Source organism: Labrus mixtus, chromosome 20 (assembly GCF_963584025.1).
Source record: "Labrus mixtus chromosome 20, fLabMix1.1, whole genome shotgun sequence".
Taxonomy (NCBI): domain Eukaryota; kingdom Metazoa; phylum Chordata; class Actinopteri; order Labriformes; family Labridae; genus Labrus; species Labrus mixtus.
In genome coordinates this window covers 14,485,864-14,505,844 of record NC_083631.1, presented here as the reverse complement: position 1 = coordinate 14,505,844, position 19,981 = coordinate 14,485,864, and the positions used below count along the sequence as shown (strand labels likewise).

At 42.9% G+C, this 19,981-nt stretch overlaps 3 protein-coding genes across 5 annotated transcripts in view; 1 reads left to right on the top strand and 2 right to left on the bottom strand.

Moving 5' to 3' along the window:
* The window catches only part of znf385c (zinc finger protein 385C), a 114,772-nt gene that overhangs the window by 29,528 nt on the left and 65,263 nt on the right, over positions 1-19,981 (bottom strand). The window contains exon 1 of one of the 3 annotated variants that reach the window (XM_061065528.1): positions 16,199-18,005. The exons of the other annotated variants lie outside the window; for them this stretch is intronic. Within the exon in view, the coding sequence (XP_060921511.1) occupies positions 16,199-16,313 (115 nt within the window). The 5' untranslated portion in view covers positions 16,314-18,005. Of the gene's footprint in view, positions 1-16,198; positions 18,006-19,981 lie in introns of those variants that run through there. 3 annotated transcript variants of the gene reach the window in all.
* Positions 1-19,981, top strand: part of LOC132995519 (SH3 and cysteine-rich domain-containing protein 2-like) — a 191,946-nt gene that overhangs the window by 156,938 nt on the left and 15,027 nt on the right. The window lies entirely within an intron of this gene.
* Positions 1-19,981, bottom strand: part of aclya (ATP citrate lyase a) — a 105,461-nt gene that overhangs the window by 75,580 nt on the left and 9,900 nt on the right. The gene's annotated exons all lie outside the window — the stretch shown is intronic.

Genomic DNA, 19,981 nt, shown 5'->3' with positions numbered 1-19,981 from the left:
TAACATTTGACCTGACATTGAAGTTAAAATAAAATCGATAAACAGCCTTCGGCTCAGAGGAAGAGATCAACCTCCCTGTGTTACTGGCATTGAAAAACAACACGTTTAGGCATCAATTATTGAACGACTAGTACAACAAGAGAGGAATTTAGTGTGACCGAAAACAAGACAATAATACTGACGTGAAAGTAAAAGAAAGATGCTTTTTGATGGTAGTTTTGAATGAATTCCTCCAAAACATTTGACCTCAAACTACAACAAAGATTTGAACATCATGTTTAGTTGACAGCGTTTGGCTCCGTACTGACTCACGATAGTCTGACGGTGGTAACAGGACCTCGTGGAGATGCGCCTTCTCCTGGCTAGAGTCTATAATGAGTTCTGTCAGGCGAGCAGTGAGCAGCACGTTGCAACAGAACCCAACCTGAGCAGAGGAGAGGCCCATCTGTCAAGCAGAGACGATAAGCCTGGAGCCATCCAGAAACAAATTGCTCTGCTTTCCCACTGTGAAGCCCTACGAGGCAGCGAGGGCCACGGGCAGGCAACAGAGACACCACTGAGTCCTGATACCGAACAGGAAAACGGAGGTGAAGAAGGGAAATATCAAATGCTTCTATCTATGCTGATGGAGCCGATGGTCGGCCATTACTCAGCTGTACAAGAACTTTAGCAACATGATACACGGCAAAGAAATAAAATAAAACAGGAAAATGATACATAAACTTGGTATTTTATTTGCTTTCAAGCCTGAGGGTGAATGGCTTCAATAAGTCACCCACACATTTCTTTTCCTAATCTCCTCTAAACCTCCCTTCGCTTTGGAGAGATAATGACAACTATTGGACTTGTCCCTCAAGGTAAAAACAAAATTAACTTCTTTAAGTCAGATGCTGAAAAAAATGGGAAATGATCAAAGCTGAAATATGAAAACGCAGATTAAACATCTGTCTCAATTTTCAATATCGTCACTGGAATGGAAAGCAAAAAGAAGAAATTCAAAGCCTTGCCCACAAGTATGTAAAAAGCCTGTTGGAGGAATTCTGCAGGATTGACAGGAACTCAGATGAGCTCCATTTCCTTGGCAAATTGAGTCATTTGGGGAAGTGGCATTAAGCGCGACATGGTTTTTTACATGAATAAATATCGGGCCGGTCAACCAAGCATCACTCAGACATCATGCCAAATGTGACATCTCATTAGAAATTGATTAGATATGCAGGCCGAGCCAGGCTAGTTGGATCCTCAAAGCCTCACAGGAGAGAGAGAGAGAAAAAAAAACGAAGACAGAGGATGCTTTCTAATTTTAACTCCTCAATTGATGAGATGAGGGGAGTGGGAGATGAAAAACACTCCCACAGATGCTGAGAGGAGGACATAAAGGTGGTTATGATGCTGTGACGGATGTGAAATGAAAGTGAAGTTGAAGCTGTGCAGTGGAACTATTCTGTCCTCTCACTGAGCGGAGAAAAGCTCTTTACAATTAATGGTTCATTTACACAGCTGCAACTATTCTCTGAGCTGCTTCTGTATCGCCGGCAAGAACATTCCCTTTATTTATATAAACGACACTTGCAAAATGCGCGCAGAGAGAATTGTACTGTACATCACTTGTGTGTTATTACAGTCATTGTTATGCAAAAGAGCGCCTGGTAAGATGGTTGTACACAGCGATCTAGTAAATTACCTTTCAGATTTTTTTCTCCCGCTTACTGATGATCTGCTTCCATTCCACCTGAGTTTACTTTTCACCAGATGTCTCTTCTCCTCTCTTTGTTTTAGACTATTCTTATTACACACTTAATTTCAATCCCGCTTTCAGGCATGTGTCTACGGCCAATTAAAACTTCTTAATGGAAATGTGTTCCAGCTATAAAAAAAGACGAAGCTTTCCTGTTCTTTTTAAGTCTTAGCTGCAGGGCCATTTCTTCTGCACTTTTTAACACATAGAAGGGAATTGGGAGACAGCTCTTATATTATTTGAGCAACAGAAATGCAGTAACAAGAGAACCACAGCGCTGTTGTAATAAAAGTCCCCAAGCTGTGAAGGTTGGCGTAATTGTAGTGCATAAATTACTTTTTGCAAAATACACTTCCAGAATAAAAAGAACAGTTACACTACAACGATCATTTTAATCAGCAATAACAAAGCCCTGGCTAATATCAGCAATACAATTTATAGAAATGTATTTAACCCTGAAAGCTCCATGCTAAGGTTGAAAGGTCGGCAGAAGGTTGTGCCAATGTTAAAAATCAATTACCCTTTGTTCCTTTTTTTTTTTCAAATGGCCTCACACTCAATCAGCAGAGGCTTTGGAAAATGAATGAGCTAATTTTGTCCGACCTAGGCTGTAATTGTTTCAAATCAGCCTCATGCCACAGCGTCGCTGCTGGAATAATTGCCCACGAGCGTGAAGATTAATCTACAGAAGCACATCTGTGGGACTTCATTTACGGGTCGCGGTGCCATGCCTTGTGGATCCATTAGACTCATTTGGTTTCCCATCCCTGTACAGCATATGCAGCTAAAATGGTGGAATAATGGAGGGGAAATGAGTCAGGAAACAAGCGAACACAAAGAACAAACTGCTCAATGTTTGTACACAGGTACATGCTGCCTGTTCCCAGCACTTGTGTAAATCCATGCAGAGATTGAGCCCTGTAAATGGAAAGGAGGTGTGTGTGTTTTTTGGTCTCTTATCATCTCAACCTAATCACCTGCTAACAGACGACAAGCTCAGACAAAGTCGACACATTTTAACATGTGAAAAAAAAAAGTGCCATTGTTGGCTAAAACTGGGGCTCCAATCAGCGACGGCTTGAAAATCAGCTATTCAATTCTGAGACATTTTTTTAGGCAGAGAGAGTGGACAACCTGCTGGAAAAGCTCCCCTAAAGAAAAAACAGCTGCATGCCGCAAATTGAAAATCATTTAGGAAGAGTAGCTCTGCCCTTTGTCGTATCGTTCCCTCTCTTCCCAAAGTGCTGGCATGCAGATGTTTTCCTCTCACGCCTCATGCGTGATTGCAAAGATGGTAGAGCAGCATAAAGGGATGATTCTTTATTTAAGGCAGTCTACTGCAAGTTGTACACCAGGAACGCGTTTTTAATATAGAAAAACTTCAGCATAGGATTGAACACCTTTTTCCACAGCCACAGCTTCCTCCATCCTTGTGCTCCCAAATCCTCTCCAACACGTGGTTTAAAAAACAATCAACAGGCCCACCCTTGGTGCTGTTTAACACTATCCACTCCAGCTTTATGGCCCTCCTGCACTGCCTGGGTGCGTGGAGGAGACACAGGACTGAGCTGATAAGGATTCTTATCAGAGGCCGTGCAGGTGTTTGGACAAGTACGGCTGTAACAGGATTCTGAAGTTACTCCTGGCCTATACCTGATTTCACTCATGGGAAAAGAGTTAGTCAAGAAGCCAGGAAAAATGGATGGGTGGAGGAGGGGATGGTGTGCGATGGTGGCCAGAGTGTTATAATTGTGAATCCCCCTCAGAGTGCCGCAGTACAGCACTTCTTAGACACCTGCTGGTGCGGCGATAAGGAGCGAAAAAAGCAATCACTCTACCTTCCCTGCAGCACCAACCAGCATCTTACCGACTCGAAAGCTGCTACTTGGGTATTTCTCGCAAATATAACCGGCTTTCTGTTGTAGGTCAGGTCCCTTTGTACTCTGTTACCTCAGGGAGGAGGGGAGCGCAAATAAGGCCAAAAGGAATGCTCATTCGTTTGCAGTTGGCCAAATCATGATTGCAAGAGGTTTGACTGTATCTGCACAATCCCTCTGGCAAAGCAGTGTGTGTGGCAGAAGTTTCCTGTGCGAGTACGCAGGCTTGCCATTTCAAACTAACTTTATCACCCACAGAGGTCAAGGACAGGCAGTCTGGCGCCGAGTGGGTCCTCAGACTCTCCGGAGAGCGTTTCTCATTAGTGTGATTCCAGCCGAGGATTAGAACGTGATTCCTTGGGATAAATCTTTGCTCGTCACTAAGAGAACATCAGCTGTTGCAGTCAACCAGTACCGACTTCTGAATTATTCATTTCCTGTTTACAGCAGGCGACAGGTGCGTGACCTCTGTGATAAGTGCCCAGGGCGTCTGGAAGAAGTGATGACAAGGGAAGGGGGGAGGGTTGGTGGAGGGTGTTCTGCCTCCGAGGGACAGCACTGGAGATGAGGAGGAGGAGGAGGAGGAGGGAATTCAGAGGAAACGTCCAATTTGTCAAGCCCAGGTACTCAGTTAGGTTTGGGTCTGATTTTGCTTCTTACTTAATTGAAAATCTGTAGCAGGTAACGCTGCTTGTAGACATAAAGTGATGGAAGATTTTTAAAGGAAGAGGGGGTATGCTGCAGGAATTGGGGGTGTTGTGGGAGAGAAAAAACAAGTATGTTGAAATGACTGTTAGAGAGGCAAGGGAGGGGAGTTTTGCCAGGCTTGCTTCTGCCAAGCTTGAGCTGCCCATCAGCTGAGTGGCATTTACTGTAACCTTTCCCCTGGCTTTTAATAACCGTCACAGAAACAGCAGAAACACGGATCACTGCGATTCACTGGGGAGCACGGGGGAATTGCAAACGGATCTCCTACCGCGCCTTGCAGTACAGAGCCCATAAAACCCTTGCAAGCTTGGTTTCAGCTCTGCAAGATTTTTCATATCAGTATGAGGGCTTAAATGAGATGTAAAAGCAGAGGAATCTTACGGATTAGGAAGGGGCGAGGAGCACTGCTGTAACCACAAGGAACAGGAGGAGATAAGACTGATAGAGAAGCTGGAGGGTGGAGATGGGCGGATGTTGTCAACCACCAAAGAAACACCAAAGTGAATCACAGGAATTCAATCGAGTCCACTCAGCCTGAACAATAGCCTCAGACACCTGAGAGCTCAAGATAAGCCTCCTGTTCATGCACACATATTGATGCATAAGATGCATGCAAAAGCAAACAGGCACACACACACACACACACTGGACAGAGTGATGCATGGGTTTCACCTTCAGGCGACTGCAGAAAGAGACAGACATCTCTCCCCTTCGGCCAACTCCCGCTTCAGACAAAATAACAAACAGCTGAATGATGTAGTGAGCTGTCCCCTCTGGTTGCAGAGTGGGAATGGAACCACAGCTCTGAGACAGCAGCAACAAATGGCCTGTTTCTGTAACCGCCCTCTCTTTCTGCCTCTTGTTCTTTCAGCGGTGCATCGACAGAGGCCTTGGCACATCTCGAAGACAGATTCATCTCGATTGAAAGTTGCTGAAGTGTCCTCAAGCGCCAAAGCGTTACTACTTATCACAGGAGAGCACGCTGGGGACAAGCCAATGAAAAGACAGAAAATAAGCTCTCGGGTCATTTGGGATGGACGAACACCAAGTGAGCAGGCGGTAATGTAAGTGCATACTCACACTAGATTAAGTCCTCATCATCTGAAATGTTGATTTAACGGACTTCTTCCCCATCTGCAGGTAGTAAGCCACGGACTGCTGCCGTCTGAACTGCACGAATCTGCAATTTCTGCTGCTCAAATCAGCACAAGTGTCATGTTTTTATTTCTGCAGAATCAATCTCCTTCACTCGCAAGGCAGCAGGGGAACATTTATTTTCTTAATTTAACCAGCTTCAAAAACACCATTAAGTATTATGAAAAGCATAACTAAAGAAGACAACCAAAATTCACATAGCTTTTTTGGTTTATTTGGTTGTATTAATATGCTATTCTTGGACTAACACAGTGCTACAAAAATTGATGAAGCAATCAAATCAATCTAGGTTAAAGTCCCTAGAAACTTAACTTCTTAAGTATTTCTCTAGTACATTTTAAATCTGTAAAATAAATTAGCAGCTATCAAAGATAAAAAGGAGCCTCATTAGAGATTATATGGAGTTTAATTCTTAAAACTAATCTGCTTCCTCAGGACTGGGTGGGTTTGCCGTGTTAAATCCTGATTTTTGCAAAGAAGTTCATAACATCAGTGTTTCTAACTAATTCCCACTCACTCCCACTCACCCCCGGTAATACAGCAAACACACACATGCAGGCACGCATGCAGACGCGCACACACAGACAAAATGTATCTGTGACTAACAGTCCTTACTGTCCTTAGTTTGGAAGAAAACATTGTGTTCAAGCTTGAAACCAAACTCACTGATAGAAAAAAAACATGTTTTGAGACCCGCTAAAACCAAAGTCTTCATCCTGTAACAGCAAATAATGCTCATCAATGAATTCAGTACCCTGTTTCTTCAACATTTCTGTCAGTTTTAATATGACATGAAAATATTTTCTGTTCACTGTGTTGTATTTTTTGTGTTTTGAGAACTAATTCTTTGTTAATTTTTTTATTTCAAGCATTTGTGCCATATGTGTTTGTATTATTAATTAGTGACTTGCATTAACCATTTAACATTTACATGTTTACTAAAATGATTTTCCACGATAGAAGAAATGAAATCATATGAAAATATGACCTTTATGTTTAAAGTGTGAGTAAAGGTCTCGCTACCTTCTGTCTTTTTTAGTTCACGTGAAAGCAAATGTTCTCAATCAAATCCCTCGATTATCACCAATATGGTTTTCATCAGAAGTGAAAAGATCATAAAATGTGATCTTGATATTCAGTGTATATTAGGCATATTGCTGGCTGTACAGAATCAGTCCTTACATCATGTCCCATAATAAAGCAACATCATTTACAGCTTTGTTGACCTTTGGCTAACACAGCATAACCTGTGACTATGCAGGCCTCAGTTAACCCACTCCAGTCTGTCTGCTCCGCTGTCTGCAGAGACAAAGAGGATTAACAATTAATCTGGCCTTAGCAACAGGGGAGCTTGTTCTCCACAACAACACTCTGGAGAGAAGGGCTAATCAAGATCTCATGAACATCAAACAGGGAACAATTACCTCTAATAAAATCAATTTTGTTGACTGACAAAGAAAAGAAAGAGCTGCCCCAAATATTTGATTGGACTGGATTACGTTTGAGTGTTTTGCATCAGACTGCACCTCAACAAGTGATTTGAACTGGCTTACAGCTGAACTATACAACCCTGTAGTTTCTTTGGACCTTGTGGCACTGCTTAGCCGAGTAGTGTTGTGATGCAGTGAGGTTTGATTTGTTCCAGGATAATTGCATTTGTTTCTAGATAGTCCCCAAACAACAGCAATCAGTCTTTTTCTTTTCACCCAATTGGGAGGTGGCACAGATCAACTGTCAAAAAAGGACACACATTCTGCAACCGAAAGAAACCCCAAAAAGCAGCTCTCATTCCGACATGAGCCATAAAAAAAACATCAGCTAGGAAAAAGCACAAAGGCGTCTGATGAGGAGACAAAAAACGGTTTGATTGTAATGGAGAACAAACGTTGGATTTGATTGCGCGTAATGAGAAAATGGTTTTAACAGGTGGAGGAGTAGCTGGGGAAGTGTACGATCCCTCCTCATTAGTAAGCAAATGAATTCAATCTACTCTCCTCTGTAAGTGGCTTGATAAATCCCTTCAAAGTCGGCTCTGGCTTCAGCCACAGCGAGCAGCTTTAATAGATGCAGAGCTGTTAATGCTAATGCATCATTCTCATTGACTCTTCGATCAGCTTGAACACAATTGTCAGCCCCGAGCAAACAAACCCCAAGTCAATGAGTTTGGGAGCTCCGCAGGGAGCATTGAGGAGTATTTTTCCTGCGCTGGCTCCAATAGCTTTACAAATTTATTCATATGTCCCCTGAGAGAAGCCATTGCAGAGTGCTCATGCTTTAGGGGAGGGCAGGAACTCCAAACAGGCAGGGCAGCGAAGGAAAACACATCTAAGAGGAAAAGCTATGTCTTCTTCTAACGGGTTAACAAGAGTGTAGGGGGGGGGGGATACTCCTTCAACCAAAAAATATCACAGGAAGAGAGATTTTAACCAGATCAGAGACACACAATTACTTCAACCTGCTGCATCACATTGTGGTCTCGTCCAAGACACAGCAGGCTATGATCAGACCTGAGCAAAGAACCCCCGAGTAGAATGAGTTTCAGGGAGAAACATGCAACAGAATACACATTGACTCTCAATCAAAACACACAAACGTCTTCATTGATGCTGTGACATTTGTCGCATCAAAAACCAATCACTAGATTGGACATAATGCATCCCTCAACACTTCCAACAAATCCACTCTGCAGCCCTAATCAATTCGTCAGACAGCCTCGTCTTGATCACGTATATGCACATACACACACACACATAAGGGAATCACTCCGATGATTAGCTTGTCCCACTTAATCACTTCCTATTAGAGACACCTGCAAGGCTGCAACAGGCTTGTGTGATTATGTGCAATCATAAAAATGTCACATTGAATGACAAGCAGCATGAGATCATGCAGATTTACAGCCTGGAAAAAAAAACAGCTTTTCTCTTAGTTTTAAAATAAAAACTATTCACAAGTCTCACAATACAATGTATTAGAAAAAAAATTCATGCAGGATTCAGTTTTAATCTCTCACACAATTTTTGCATATGCTGTGCAGGCGTATAAATACACACCAGCACCCACACTGGAGCCTATCAGCGGTGGATAAAAGACATCCCTTATCAGCTTCCTCATAGAGGAGCCAGGAATGAAGGCATTTACTCAAATGAAAGAGGCAGCTTTTGGAGATAAGCCGAGAGAGACGGAGCTCAGCTAAGCTTTCAGATTGGACTGGGCCTTCAGAGGGAACAGAGGAGGATGGGAGAAAAACAGAGGGAGAGGACGCATGGAGGGATGGATGGATGGATGGATGGATGAAAGATAGGTTGATTGTTGATGAAGTGATAGGAGAACTGTGCAGGCTGTGTTGTGCTTTGAGGCAGATGCGAGGAGGAGTTTGGCTTTTGTCTGGGACGGAAGTGCTTATATAAAGCCTATTTAGAAAATGTGGGTGTGAAAGGTATTGTGTTGACCCTGCTACTTTGTCTGTGCGGGCGTGCACGTGCCCGTCTTTACCTTCTGTCTATCTGTGTGCTCATAGCTGGCCCCAGTCTGCACAGAAAGCTGGCACGTCTTTTACACCGCGCTGAGCTGTGAGCCGAGCTAGAATAACCCACTTCAAAGAGAGCCATTGTCACACACTAATGTGGCGAACGGCAGCCAGCGCCGTAGAAATCAGCACACGCTGAGACTGGATATCCCCACTGAGTCCCTCTGAGATGGGGGAGAGAGGGTGGTGTGGGAGGGATGAAGAGCAGAGAGAGAGAGAGAGCGACTAAGAGAGAGACAGAGAGAGAGAGAGAAAGAGGTTTGTTCACGAACACCGCTGTGCCAACATTAATCATGTAGACTCTCATAAAATCATTAGAGCTCATCATTCCCAGACAGGCTCTCTCCTCTGACAAAAAGACGCCAGAATGCCAATTTCTGTCAGAGATGCAAGCTAACACACACACACACACACACACACACGCCAGCACTACACACACCTTTGTAGTGCAAAATATCAACACATAAGAATGAGACATCTGAACCAAACAGGAGGCTTTAGATGGCAGGAGATGTCTTAATGTTTACAGCTCGTACACATTATTAACGATTCAGTTGTAATTATGTTTGCGCGTCAAAAATGCCCACTTTAATCCTCTATCTGCAGTTCATGTTATCAAGTCATTTATACATGTATTGCTGGTGTGTCCTCACTGCTGGCCTATTACACAATAAATACTGTTAATTGCATTTTAATGTGTGCACTTCTGTGTGTGTGTGTGTGTGTGTGTGTGTGTGTGTGTGTGTGTGTGTGTGTGTGAACACAAAATGCCTGCCAGAATTTATGCATTAGAGTTTGTGGTTCCTTTTTGATATATGTGCGTCATAAATTGCCAAAGTGGGTTTTGTAAGCACACGCTCTGCCAGTTTGTGTGTGTGTGTGTGTGTGTGTGTGTGTGTGTGTGTGTGTGTGTCACACAGAAAATGCTTACTATTTATAGTGAGGCTTGCATCTTGTGTTTGTGTGCACAGAAAATGCAAACCATATGTCTTGGTGATTGCATTTCATCAATTGATTTATGTGCATTTCTTTGTTGTTGAGGCAGAGGAATTTAGAGCTGAGTTCCGCGTCCTGAGTATCTTTGTGGGTCTGTAAACTATCATTTATGTAATGCAATGGATATTTTCATCTAATATATTTTTTCCACAGAGCCTCAAACCTCGATGTTGTCGACCAGTTCAGAGTTTGATTAATATTATTATGTGCACTGTGTTTTTAAATTTACTCAGATTTTTTTTTTTTTACATTTCTGGTAGGGAAGCTTTTATTGTGAAAGATTGTTGTCTTTTTGTGTGTATATACTTTAAGGTTCTTCAGTATTTTTTTTTTTACATAATTTCTACTTGTGTTTGTATATGCATTGATTAGAAGCTTAGCACATTATTTTCTAACCACTGTAATTAATCGGGCGCACAGAGGGTTGTAAAACACTGCAGAAAGGGTGTGCGGGAGAGGCGGAGGTCAAAATCCCGACTGCTAACAAAGAGCTGGAGCAGAGACAGCCATTAGAGCTGGATCACCGCTTCTTCTGTTTACACTCGCCACGTTTACACACTAGCTGCACTCTATTATGTGCGTTGGACCCTGGAGGATTGCAGATCCATTGGAGGGGGCAGCAGGTTGCGATGGCTGGAGTTGACTGTAAAATCGATGCCCTTTGTTACTCCCCCTCCTCGTGTTTAGAAAGCTGGGGTGCTTTTATACACTGTCTGGTTTGACGTCTTAGAAATGCACTTGAAACCACAGGGGAGTTCAGATGGGAGATCTTTTGAGGTTATATTCGCTTCATGTTTCAATTTTCTCTCTATTTCCACCTTTCTCAGTTTCTGTTTCTTGCTTTTCTTTGTGTTTCTTCTCGTCCTTCAGGTTGTTGCTCTTAAAGGCCTTTAACTCTTCTCTTGCTCGTTTAAGTCAAGGTCAGAGTATCAAGTGGAGGACTGGTCGGCCACTTGAGTTGAAAGCTGTATCACAAACACACACAAACAAAATACACATTCAAGCAGCACTAGGAGGTGATATTTTGCTGCGTCTATTCATGGCCTCCATCTTTAGCCTCAGCACCCGGGGAACGGGAGGCTAAGTGGTGAGGTTTCGGCGCCGAGTGCGGCGTGGGGGCCATTTCTCATGTTGTCAGGGCTCCTGCTGGGCCTCACATATGCCTGCAGCTCTCAGCATCCAGAAGCCATCAGTTCAGCAGGCAGGCCAATCAAACCCACGCTGTCACTTCAGTGGAATAGCTCAAACTGTCACTCACGCACGGATATGTTCCCCACGGGGGGCCTGAGGGCAGGAAGGGGCAAATACGACCCATAGCATTCAAAATGTGCAAAAGCAGACACATAGTTTCTGTCACAAGACAATTCACACACTAACATATTAATAGCTTCCACCTTAAAGGGCATTAATTATGTGTGTATATACACACAATGATGAAGATCTAATGAATATCTATGGGGGTCGTGGAAACAATCATGGAGTAGATGATGTTTCAGTTTCCTTCATTTATCAGCATGTGACCTCTTTGTTGCCCTTTCAGTTACAATGCATGCAGAAAAAAAAAATCACTTTGAACACTCTCATCCGTAGATCTGCTCCTCTCACTGTGATTTATGAAGTTATTCTCAGTATATAAAAATGTCCACGTTTAGTCAGTAACCGTGTCTTTTTGACTTATTCATGGGATTCCCCTGATTTAGAAAAACCCTGACAAAAAAAAAAAATCAAACACAAATGTTGGTTTAGCTCAGCGTTTAAATAGTGCACTCTTAGTCCTCTGAAAGCCGTTTTGGGTTTCAGTTCGGACCCCTCGACATTTGCTGCATGTCTTCCCCACTGTCTTCGCAGTATTCCTTGTCACTCTCTTGACTGCCTAAAGTAAATGGACCAAAAAATATCTTTACAAAAAAGCCCCAAATATCTGTTTTGGTGCTTAAGGATCAGATCAAGGGTAGACATTTAACAGAATCCTCCACTGAATTAGATTGTGGCAACCTTGTTGGATTCATAACAGAACTGGGAAAGGACATTTATCAGTCTTTATCCCTGACAGATTTTGGACCTATATTACCCACAATTCATATCTGACAGTAGGGAGCTTTAAAAAAAGGGTAAAATGAATGCTGCTAAAACGGCAATATAATTCTTGGTATTTCATGCAAACTTCTTCCTTATCAATATCAGTTGCATACATTACCTCCTATCAACTCTGACTGCCTGTTACTTTTAAAAATGTATAAAAATCTATGCAGCCAAACCAGTGGTATTTTTTTTTGTATTTCACCCAATCTTCTGACTTGTCAAAATCTGGGGTTTACATTACCTACAATTAAATGTGAAAAGAATAGTTAAGATTCAGCCTTGAGGTGCTTAACTCATCAGAGAAGTGTCAGATACAACCCCCCCCCCCCCCCCCCCCCCCACAAAAGGAGTGTGTGCTGCTCTAATACAGACTGAAATAACAACATAAGGTGTGACGCATGCTCAATTACCAGCTCTTCATCACAAGATGACTCCTGAAAAGCGGCTGAACATCCGGAGATTGCGCAACAATACACAACAATAGAATCCTCCTTTAGACTGACATCATCATCCTCGACTGATCTCTTCAGGGAAACATGAAACAAGATCAGGAAGAGTTACTACGGCAAAGGAATCACAGAAAGTTGAGTGCCAACACATCCTTTTGTTCCTGTTAGCTAAACGCAACGGCCTACAACAGTGAAACAGAGCCACAGACATCGACTACAGCATTAAAGCGGGACAGAGCGCAACACCAGCGGGATAACATAAACACAGCTGTATGGGAAGCCATAAATATGAAATAATGTGTATGACACTCAGTGGTATTAGCAGACATTGCTTACATTCTCACAGTAGTTTCGGGGCCTAACAGAAAATAAAAAAGTCAGCTTGCCTCCAGATTTGTCATTCCAGCTGGGGTGTTTGTTGAGCTAATAGAGCAGTGGGTTATACGTCTCAGCCGTGTGTGTGTGAGAGAGAGATAAAGAGCAGGTCGAAAGGGGATGAGCAGGAGCTGGAGGGCTGCCACCTTCATCTCTGTGGCCCACGAGGGATGAACAAAGAGACAGCGGGCTCGGGGAAGTCTATCCATTATAGTGTCTTGTAGCCTCTCACACTTGCTTTTTATATGCATTAAGGCCATCCACAACCTCGCTCCTCTGTACCTCTCTCAACTCCAACTGCAACATCAACACACCCACCCGCACTCTCAGGTCTTCTTCTTCCATTCAGCTCACTGCACCTCCCCATCCCGGGGTCCAGGGCCTTCAGCCACTCTGCCCCCCCCTCCCCTGCCTCAGGAACTCCCTCCAACAACACATCCGTAATATTGACTCTCTCTCTCTCTCTCCATTTTTAAATCTCATCTCAAAACAAATCAAACAGGCATATTCAGTCTGATCATTCTCCATCCGGTCTCATAAATCCTCTACACAATGATTCCCTACATCCTGTAAGCTTGTCTTTTTTATGTTAATTTTATCGATGTATTGTTTTTATCTCTGCTTTGTACGGTGACCTTGAGTGCTTTGAAAGGTGCCTTTAAATAAAATGTATCATTATTTTTATTATATGCAAACACACACACACACACACACACACACACACACACACACACACACACACACACACACACACACAGAAGCTCACAGCTGTTTTAACCAAAAAAAAAAGCAAAACACACACTTGATAAGCGGATGGTTAGATGGGAAGTCGACCAAAGCCATTAGTTGTGCTAACCCCATCTGCATATCCACGTCAAACACACAAAACACTGCTTCCCACTGCTTGGTAAGCCTACCTTACTCTAAAGCTGGAGCCAAGGCCAGGTGGACACACACATCTCAAGGTGAAGGGCTGACTGCTGGCCTTTACATTAAGGTCAATCTTTTATTGAGAGGAAACCAACCAGTCTTTTCACTGCCTTACCTATAATTTTGTCGACCCCCCCCCCCCCCTGCCTTTTAATGGTCAGTCTGTAACCACAACCCCCCGTAATTAGCCCTGATCAAGCTTGGGAACCTGTTTAGCGCAGATTAGCCCTGCTTTCTATGCATCCCCCCACCAACTCAGATCCTGCAGATAAAAAAAGCGGTAGAAGGATAAGAATGGCACCCACTCCCACTCCCACTCCCACTCCCACTCCACTTGGGACAGGCCTGTAATCAGGCCTCCCACAGCCCTGCAACCTGTCTCCTGCCCGGGGGAACAGCGGGGGGTTGTGGATTGATGTGTATGGTCATGTGAGACAAGGTTGAACCCCATTACAAGCTCATTCTTCCTCAACCGTTTTCTTTAAATCTAAAAAAAAAGAAAGCAGCGTGGTGAATAATTATGGTCAAGTAATGTTGTCAAGAGGACATTTTAGTCAACACTGGATATTTTTTGGTCCCCGTTGCACATGCGGTCTCCCTGTCGGGAGTTCAACATGACATTATTTGGGAGAAGTAAATATTTGGAGAAATGCTAATGTGGCATCCATTTGCATGAGTCATTGGCTTGTGCGCCGAAGCCATTTTAAGAGCAGCGAGTTCTCGAATCCAACCCACAATCTTACTTATAGCAAGATCCATCACATCCAGAGACCCTGTTTGCAAGTGTGTGTGTGTGTGTGTGTGTGTGTGTGTGTGTGTGTGTGTGTGTGTGTATGAGTAGCCATCACACCCAAGTCAGTAAACAAGAAAATCAGCATATTCCCTTTGGTTCTTTCTAATAATCTCATCATTTTCACATTCACACTCACACTCTCCGTCTTGCATTTCTTCATCTTGGAAATGGAAGAAATTGCTAAAGCTCAGTGCATCCAGAGAAACGCTGGTTTGATAGAAGAGTTGCATTTTGGTCGTAGAAGGTTGGAGTTGGTTGAGTATTGGCTATAAAGCAGTTTTAAGGTTTAAACAACAACCACAAAGGTCCGTCGCTCAGCTCAGCCATACACACAAAATTTGAACCTTCATTCTCCCATAAAATTAGAGAGCATAAATAATGTTCTCTATGATCTGGATTAAGTCTGTCAGTTTCTTTCCAATGTCAGATATATTATAAAGCTTGAGTACTTAAAAAAAAAATTAGATGTATTTACTGATTGGATTCCTCTAAAGCTTTCCATGTGCCGTGAATTAGATTTTCCAGCAAGCCAGTCTTTGTTTGTCGTGGCTTAACCTTCCAGCTTACATGTTTCCCTCCACTTCTAATTATTTTCCATTCTTAAAAAAAAGTCTTAAAATTCTTAAAGATTTACCATTTCTAAGTCATTAAAGGGCCAATTTTTTTTTTTTTTATTTATAAAAACTTACAATTATTAATCTGGAGCCTCAAGAGAAAAAACAAATACAGATATATACTTTTGATTTTTAAAAGCCAAAAAAAATATTTCCATGAAATCCCTCTGTTCAGTGATCCTGTGCGCGTAACCTCCCATAACCCCCATTTACCCTGCTAGACAGATAGCCAATCATTCCAGCACAATCAATGTCTATCCGAAAATGAATCTGCTGCTTATTTCTAAGGTGATCATTGATTTTTATTTATATGTTGACAGATGGACTCGGTTTTGGGGGAGGGGGAGGGCATGCAGGTCAAATCTCCATTGGCTGATATTAACAACTCTTTGTCAAACTTACAAAAGAACAAGTTTGAATTATTTCCCTTAAATATAATAGCCTACTAAAGTTCCAGCTGAGGAAAAAAAGGGAAAAGGGAAGCTGAGGTGTCCGCATCTCGCGCCAGTCTGATGCACACCTTTAGATTTGGAGATCTGCTTTGAGTTCCACAGAACTTGATCTGGACAGTTTCCATACGACTGCCATAAAATAACACATGAGCGTTTTAACGACGACATAAACGAGGCTGCTGATGAATTCCACATAAAACTTCATCATAAAAACACACTCTCTGAATACTCAGTGTGCTTGCGCGTTTACTTGGCACACTCATTTTCAATATTCCTCTTTCAAAGCGCCAGCGCCTCTTCTTCTTTTCTTCGTCAAGTTGTGTTTGGATCGTCAGATGCCATTCACATAAATATTCTTTTTTTTTTATCGCAGTTCTTTAACCTAAGTCGTGATATTTCTCTCATCTTTCATACATTTTGTCAAACGGATTTCTTCATTCAGCGCAGCTACATCATCACCACCGGTAACAGTCGGAGTACAGAAGGTGCTCAACACTCACCGATCAGCATCGTGCGTATAGGAGCGTATCCGCGTCTCTCCAGCTCTGCTATGCCCCCGTGCGTAAAAACGGACAGAATTTTACGCACTTTTATCCCCACAGACCCAGAGTCCATGCGCGACGCACATGCAGGTGCGAACCGGATAAACGTTCTGACGTCTGAAAGAGCCTCACAAATCTTTCAGGATCCGAGTGACTTGTTTCCCCTCTCTTGTCTCTGCAGATGAAAACTCTTCCTTGGCGATACCGTATCCTGTTATTTTCTCTCTCTCTCTCCTCCGTCTTTGGTGACCAATCCCCGGGAAATCTCAGATCCTTTTGATGCGCGTTATCCTCAGTTAAAATCCTGTCGCTCTTGCCGCTGCTCCGCTTGGCCTGAAGGAGGCGAAGAATTGGGCTGTAGGAGAGGGGCTGGGTGTAATTGACTGTTCCTTCTCTCTCGCGCTCTCTCTCTCTCTCTCTCTCCCTCTCTCTGTTTGTCATCTTCATCTCTGTAGTCCTACCCCTCTCCCTCTGTCCTCCTCTCAGTGGGCACTTTTAACTTAACAGGAATGCACAGATGGGGAAATTAGCTACTATTTTTTTCTAAGTCCTTTCAACTGTACAACTTTTTGGCAAAGTTCTTGTATAACAGATCAGCGCTATGACTGCCATGTTTGAACCATAATATGTCATGCCATGTAGCCAGAGAAAAGAGTGCAAAGAGAAGAGAAAGAAAACAAAAACAAAAAAAACACAGCAGGCGCAGGAGAAAGCAGTGAGAAGGCTGGAGTGGCAGCAGCACTGTAAACATTAAGGGAAAGAGAAGAATATTGTCTGAGACAGGTTTCCATTCGTGCTCTCATAAGGATGATTTGTGTGCACTTGTCAAGGCAGCTGCCTTGTGTGCGCGACAGTATGTGAGCGAGAGTAACGTGAGAGCGGCTGCGAGTGATGCTTCCTCACAGCCATCTCTCTCGCCAGTCTGCTCCTCCTTTGTGTCTCTTCTTGTCGATGCATCATTTGGTGAAGCTGACACATATTCAGGGACTCAGAATTGGCTCGAGAGCACAGAGAGCCTGTTCGTATTAAATCTCAGTTTGTTGAAATGGTGTGTGTGTGCGTGTGTGTGTGTGTGTGTGTGTGTGTGTGTGTGTGTGTGTGTGTGTGTGTGTGTGTGTGTGTGTGTGCGCTTGTGTAGGCAAAGATTGGGCTGAAGAGCCTTGGTTCAATGCTAAGCTGTCCTGGAGCTATGCCAAAGCACATCTCCCAGGGTGCTATCAGGAACTTAATTACAGCATTAAATTGCTCCCTCTCCGCCTTTTTCTCTTGCTCGCTCGCAGTTCACTTCCCCTTCTTTCCCCTGCTCACCCCCTTCCTGCTCTGACTCCCTCTCCTCAAACTGTGTATCCATCTTATCTTACAATAGCTCCTCTCTCTTTCTTTTCTATCTCTTGTTGCTCTTTTCACCCTCTCATGCACTTGCTGGTTTGGCAAAGACTCCCGCTGCTGATGATGCTTCACGACAGGGATAAGCCTTTAAAATATGTCAGAATTGTTCCTGACTTCCACTCCACAACTGAAAATAATAAAAGGTCCTTCTGCTGTCTGTAGTGTGCATTGAAATTCCTGATTTGAGTTCGACAAATCAATTCATATTGCCGTTTTTCAGACAGTTTGTGACATTGCAAGTGTGAAAATAGAGCATGGAGGGCTAGATCTCAGCTCCTGAATGGAGAGTTTCGTGTAAACGTGAAACATTGCCTCTGACAGAGTGTTATGTGGGGTGTGAACTACCTTTCTCTTCCAATCCAGCTTTCTGTTTCCTTGCAATTCACAGATGCAGCAGCGGACCACTTCCCCCCCCCCCCCCCTCCCGTGGCAGAGAGGAGGACATAGGGGCAGCTGGGTTCTCCACCCTGCCTCATGCCAACCATCAGCTCAGCTGACTGGCACACCAGAGCTGTGGCTAATTAGAAACACGGGAAAGACTCCAAGCTGTACATCAGTCTGCAGCAGCCAACATGATTTGTTGACGCCAGTTTGTTGTATATGTTAAAATATGTCACTCTGTGCCAATAGGAAAACATGGTTACATCTCTCAGTGGGGACAGTTTGACTGTTAAAAGTCCATATATCCACTGCAACATCATTCATTTATGCAGTTACTCACTTTATTGAGACAACCTGTCACACCATGCTGACCTGTAAATGTTATTTTTACTAAAGAATTGCAACAATAAATAGGTTTTATGTACCAGAACATTTTAGTCAACATATTTGCTGAACTTCATACTAAAGAAAAATACAGAAACAAATTTAGCATTTCAGTTTTCTCCCTACAATATCTGGTATTTTAAGAACAGACGTGTAGCAGTTAAAGTAGGCTATGAACCCAGAACATTCAAATATCGAGAACTTGTTTTATGACTCTAAATATAGCTGAGAGGGCAACTTTGTTTACATTAAACCAAAACCACAATCTTCCTCAGGCTTACCCAAAGTGAATTTGCATAGAGACTTAGCCACACGCAGAACTTAAGAAGCAAATGCCAATCATTGATGTCAAAGTCCTGCTCTCTGAAAAGGGATTTATGACGTATAAATGTTGCATTATTGTAGATAAGAAAGTGTTGCCTGAGTGTAATTGTCATCCTTAAGCTCAAAACTGTCTTCTTCTACTACTGAGGCAAATCATTTGAACAAAAATGTTTTCCACAAATGAGTGAATCAGTGACCTTGAATTTTCTTTTTCAGGTGTCAAGGAGTGGAATAACTGAATATGTGTGATTCATTATGGGCAACCACTTAATATATTTAAAATGAATTATGATGGAAACTCTTTTAGAGTCGTATTTTCTTTAAAAAAATAAAAAATAAAAAAAGCTCATTCATAGTAAATAAATATTTCATAAGTAACCATAATTTCACTACTGGTTTGATCTGCCTTCACTTGTTGTTCCCAATAGAGTTCTCTGATTGAGCTTCCCTCACAGGCAGAGAGTACGTTGTAAGACTTACTGACTGACTTGCAAAAATGAAATGAAACAGTCAAACAGTTCAGTCAGGTGACAGACTGCGACAATGTGTCACACACAAACTGTCTTATGCTAAAATATCTGACTTGACTTTGCATTAGAACTGCGGTGATGCATGTCAGAGCAGCTACAACACATTTCCCCTTATGAGAATCTGGAGTTAACACTGGTGGACTTTGCTAATACACACTAATGATATTTACTGAGTGGCCCAGAGCCCTGTATCTATGGTGATGAGTGATGCACCCCGAAGAGACGAGAAGGTCAAGCTGTCACAGTCGAGGCTGAACTCTTTCTAAATGTTTCTGCCCCGCTAAACTCCCTTTTTTAAAATGAGAACCTGTCTCTGGGTGTAAAAAGAGACATTTTTAGGTGTGTTTGTGGATATGAAAAAATGTACTTTTATAACAACCGTATGAAGAATTTGGTACAGAGATGTCGAGCATACACTGCCATGTGGTTTTTAAGGATGGAAAGCTAAAGTGGAAACTACAGAAGAGGTGTGTGGCTTGTGATTATTATGCAGTGTTTGTTCGCTGTTGCATGCCGGTGCTGTCACCAAGGTGGGCCGGGTTGGTTTGGGGTGGATGGGTTGCGGCACAGACGGTTGGGAGACAGTGACGGAGGTGTTGGGTGGTCTGGGTATGAGACGCGAGGAAGAGGAAGCATGAAACTCGGAGGCAGCAGTTGTCACCTGAGAAGACAACAATGCTGTGCAAAACTAACACAATGTGACGATTTAAAAAAAAAATTTGCATCAGGGGAT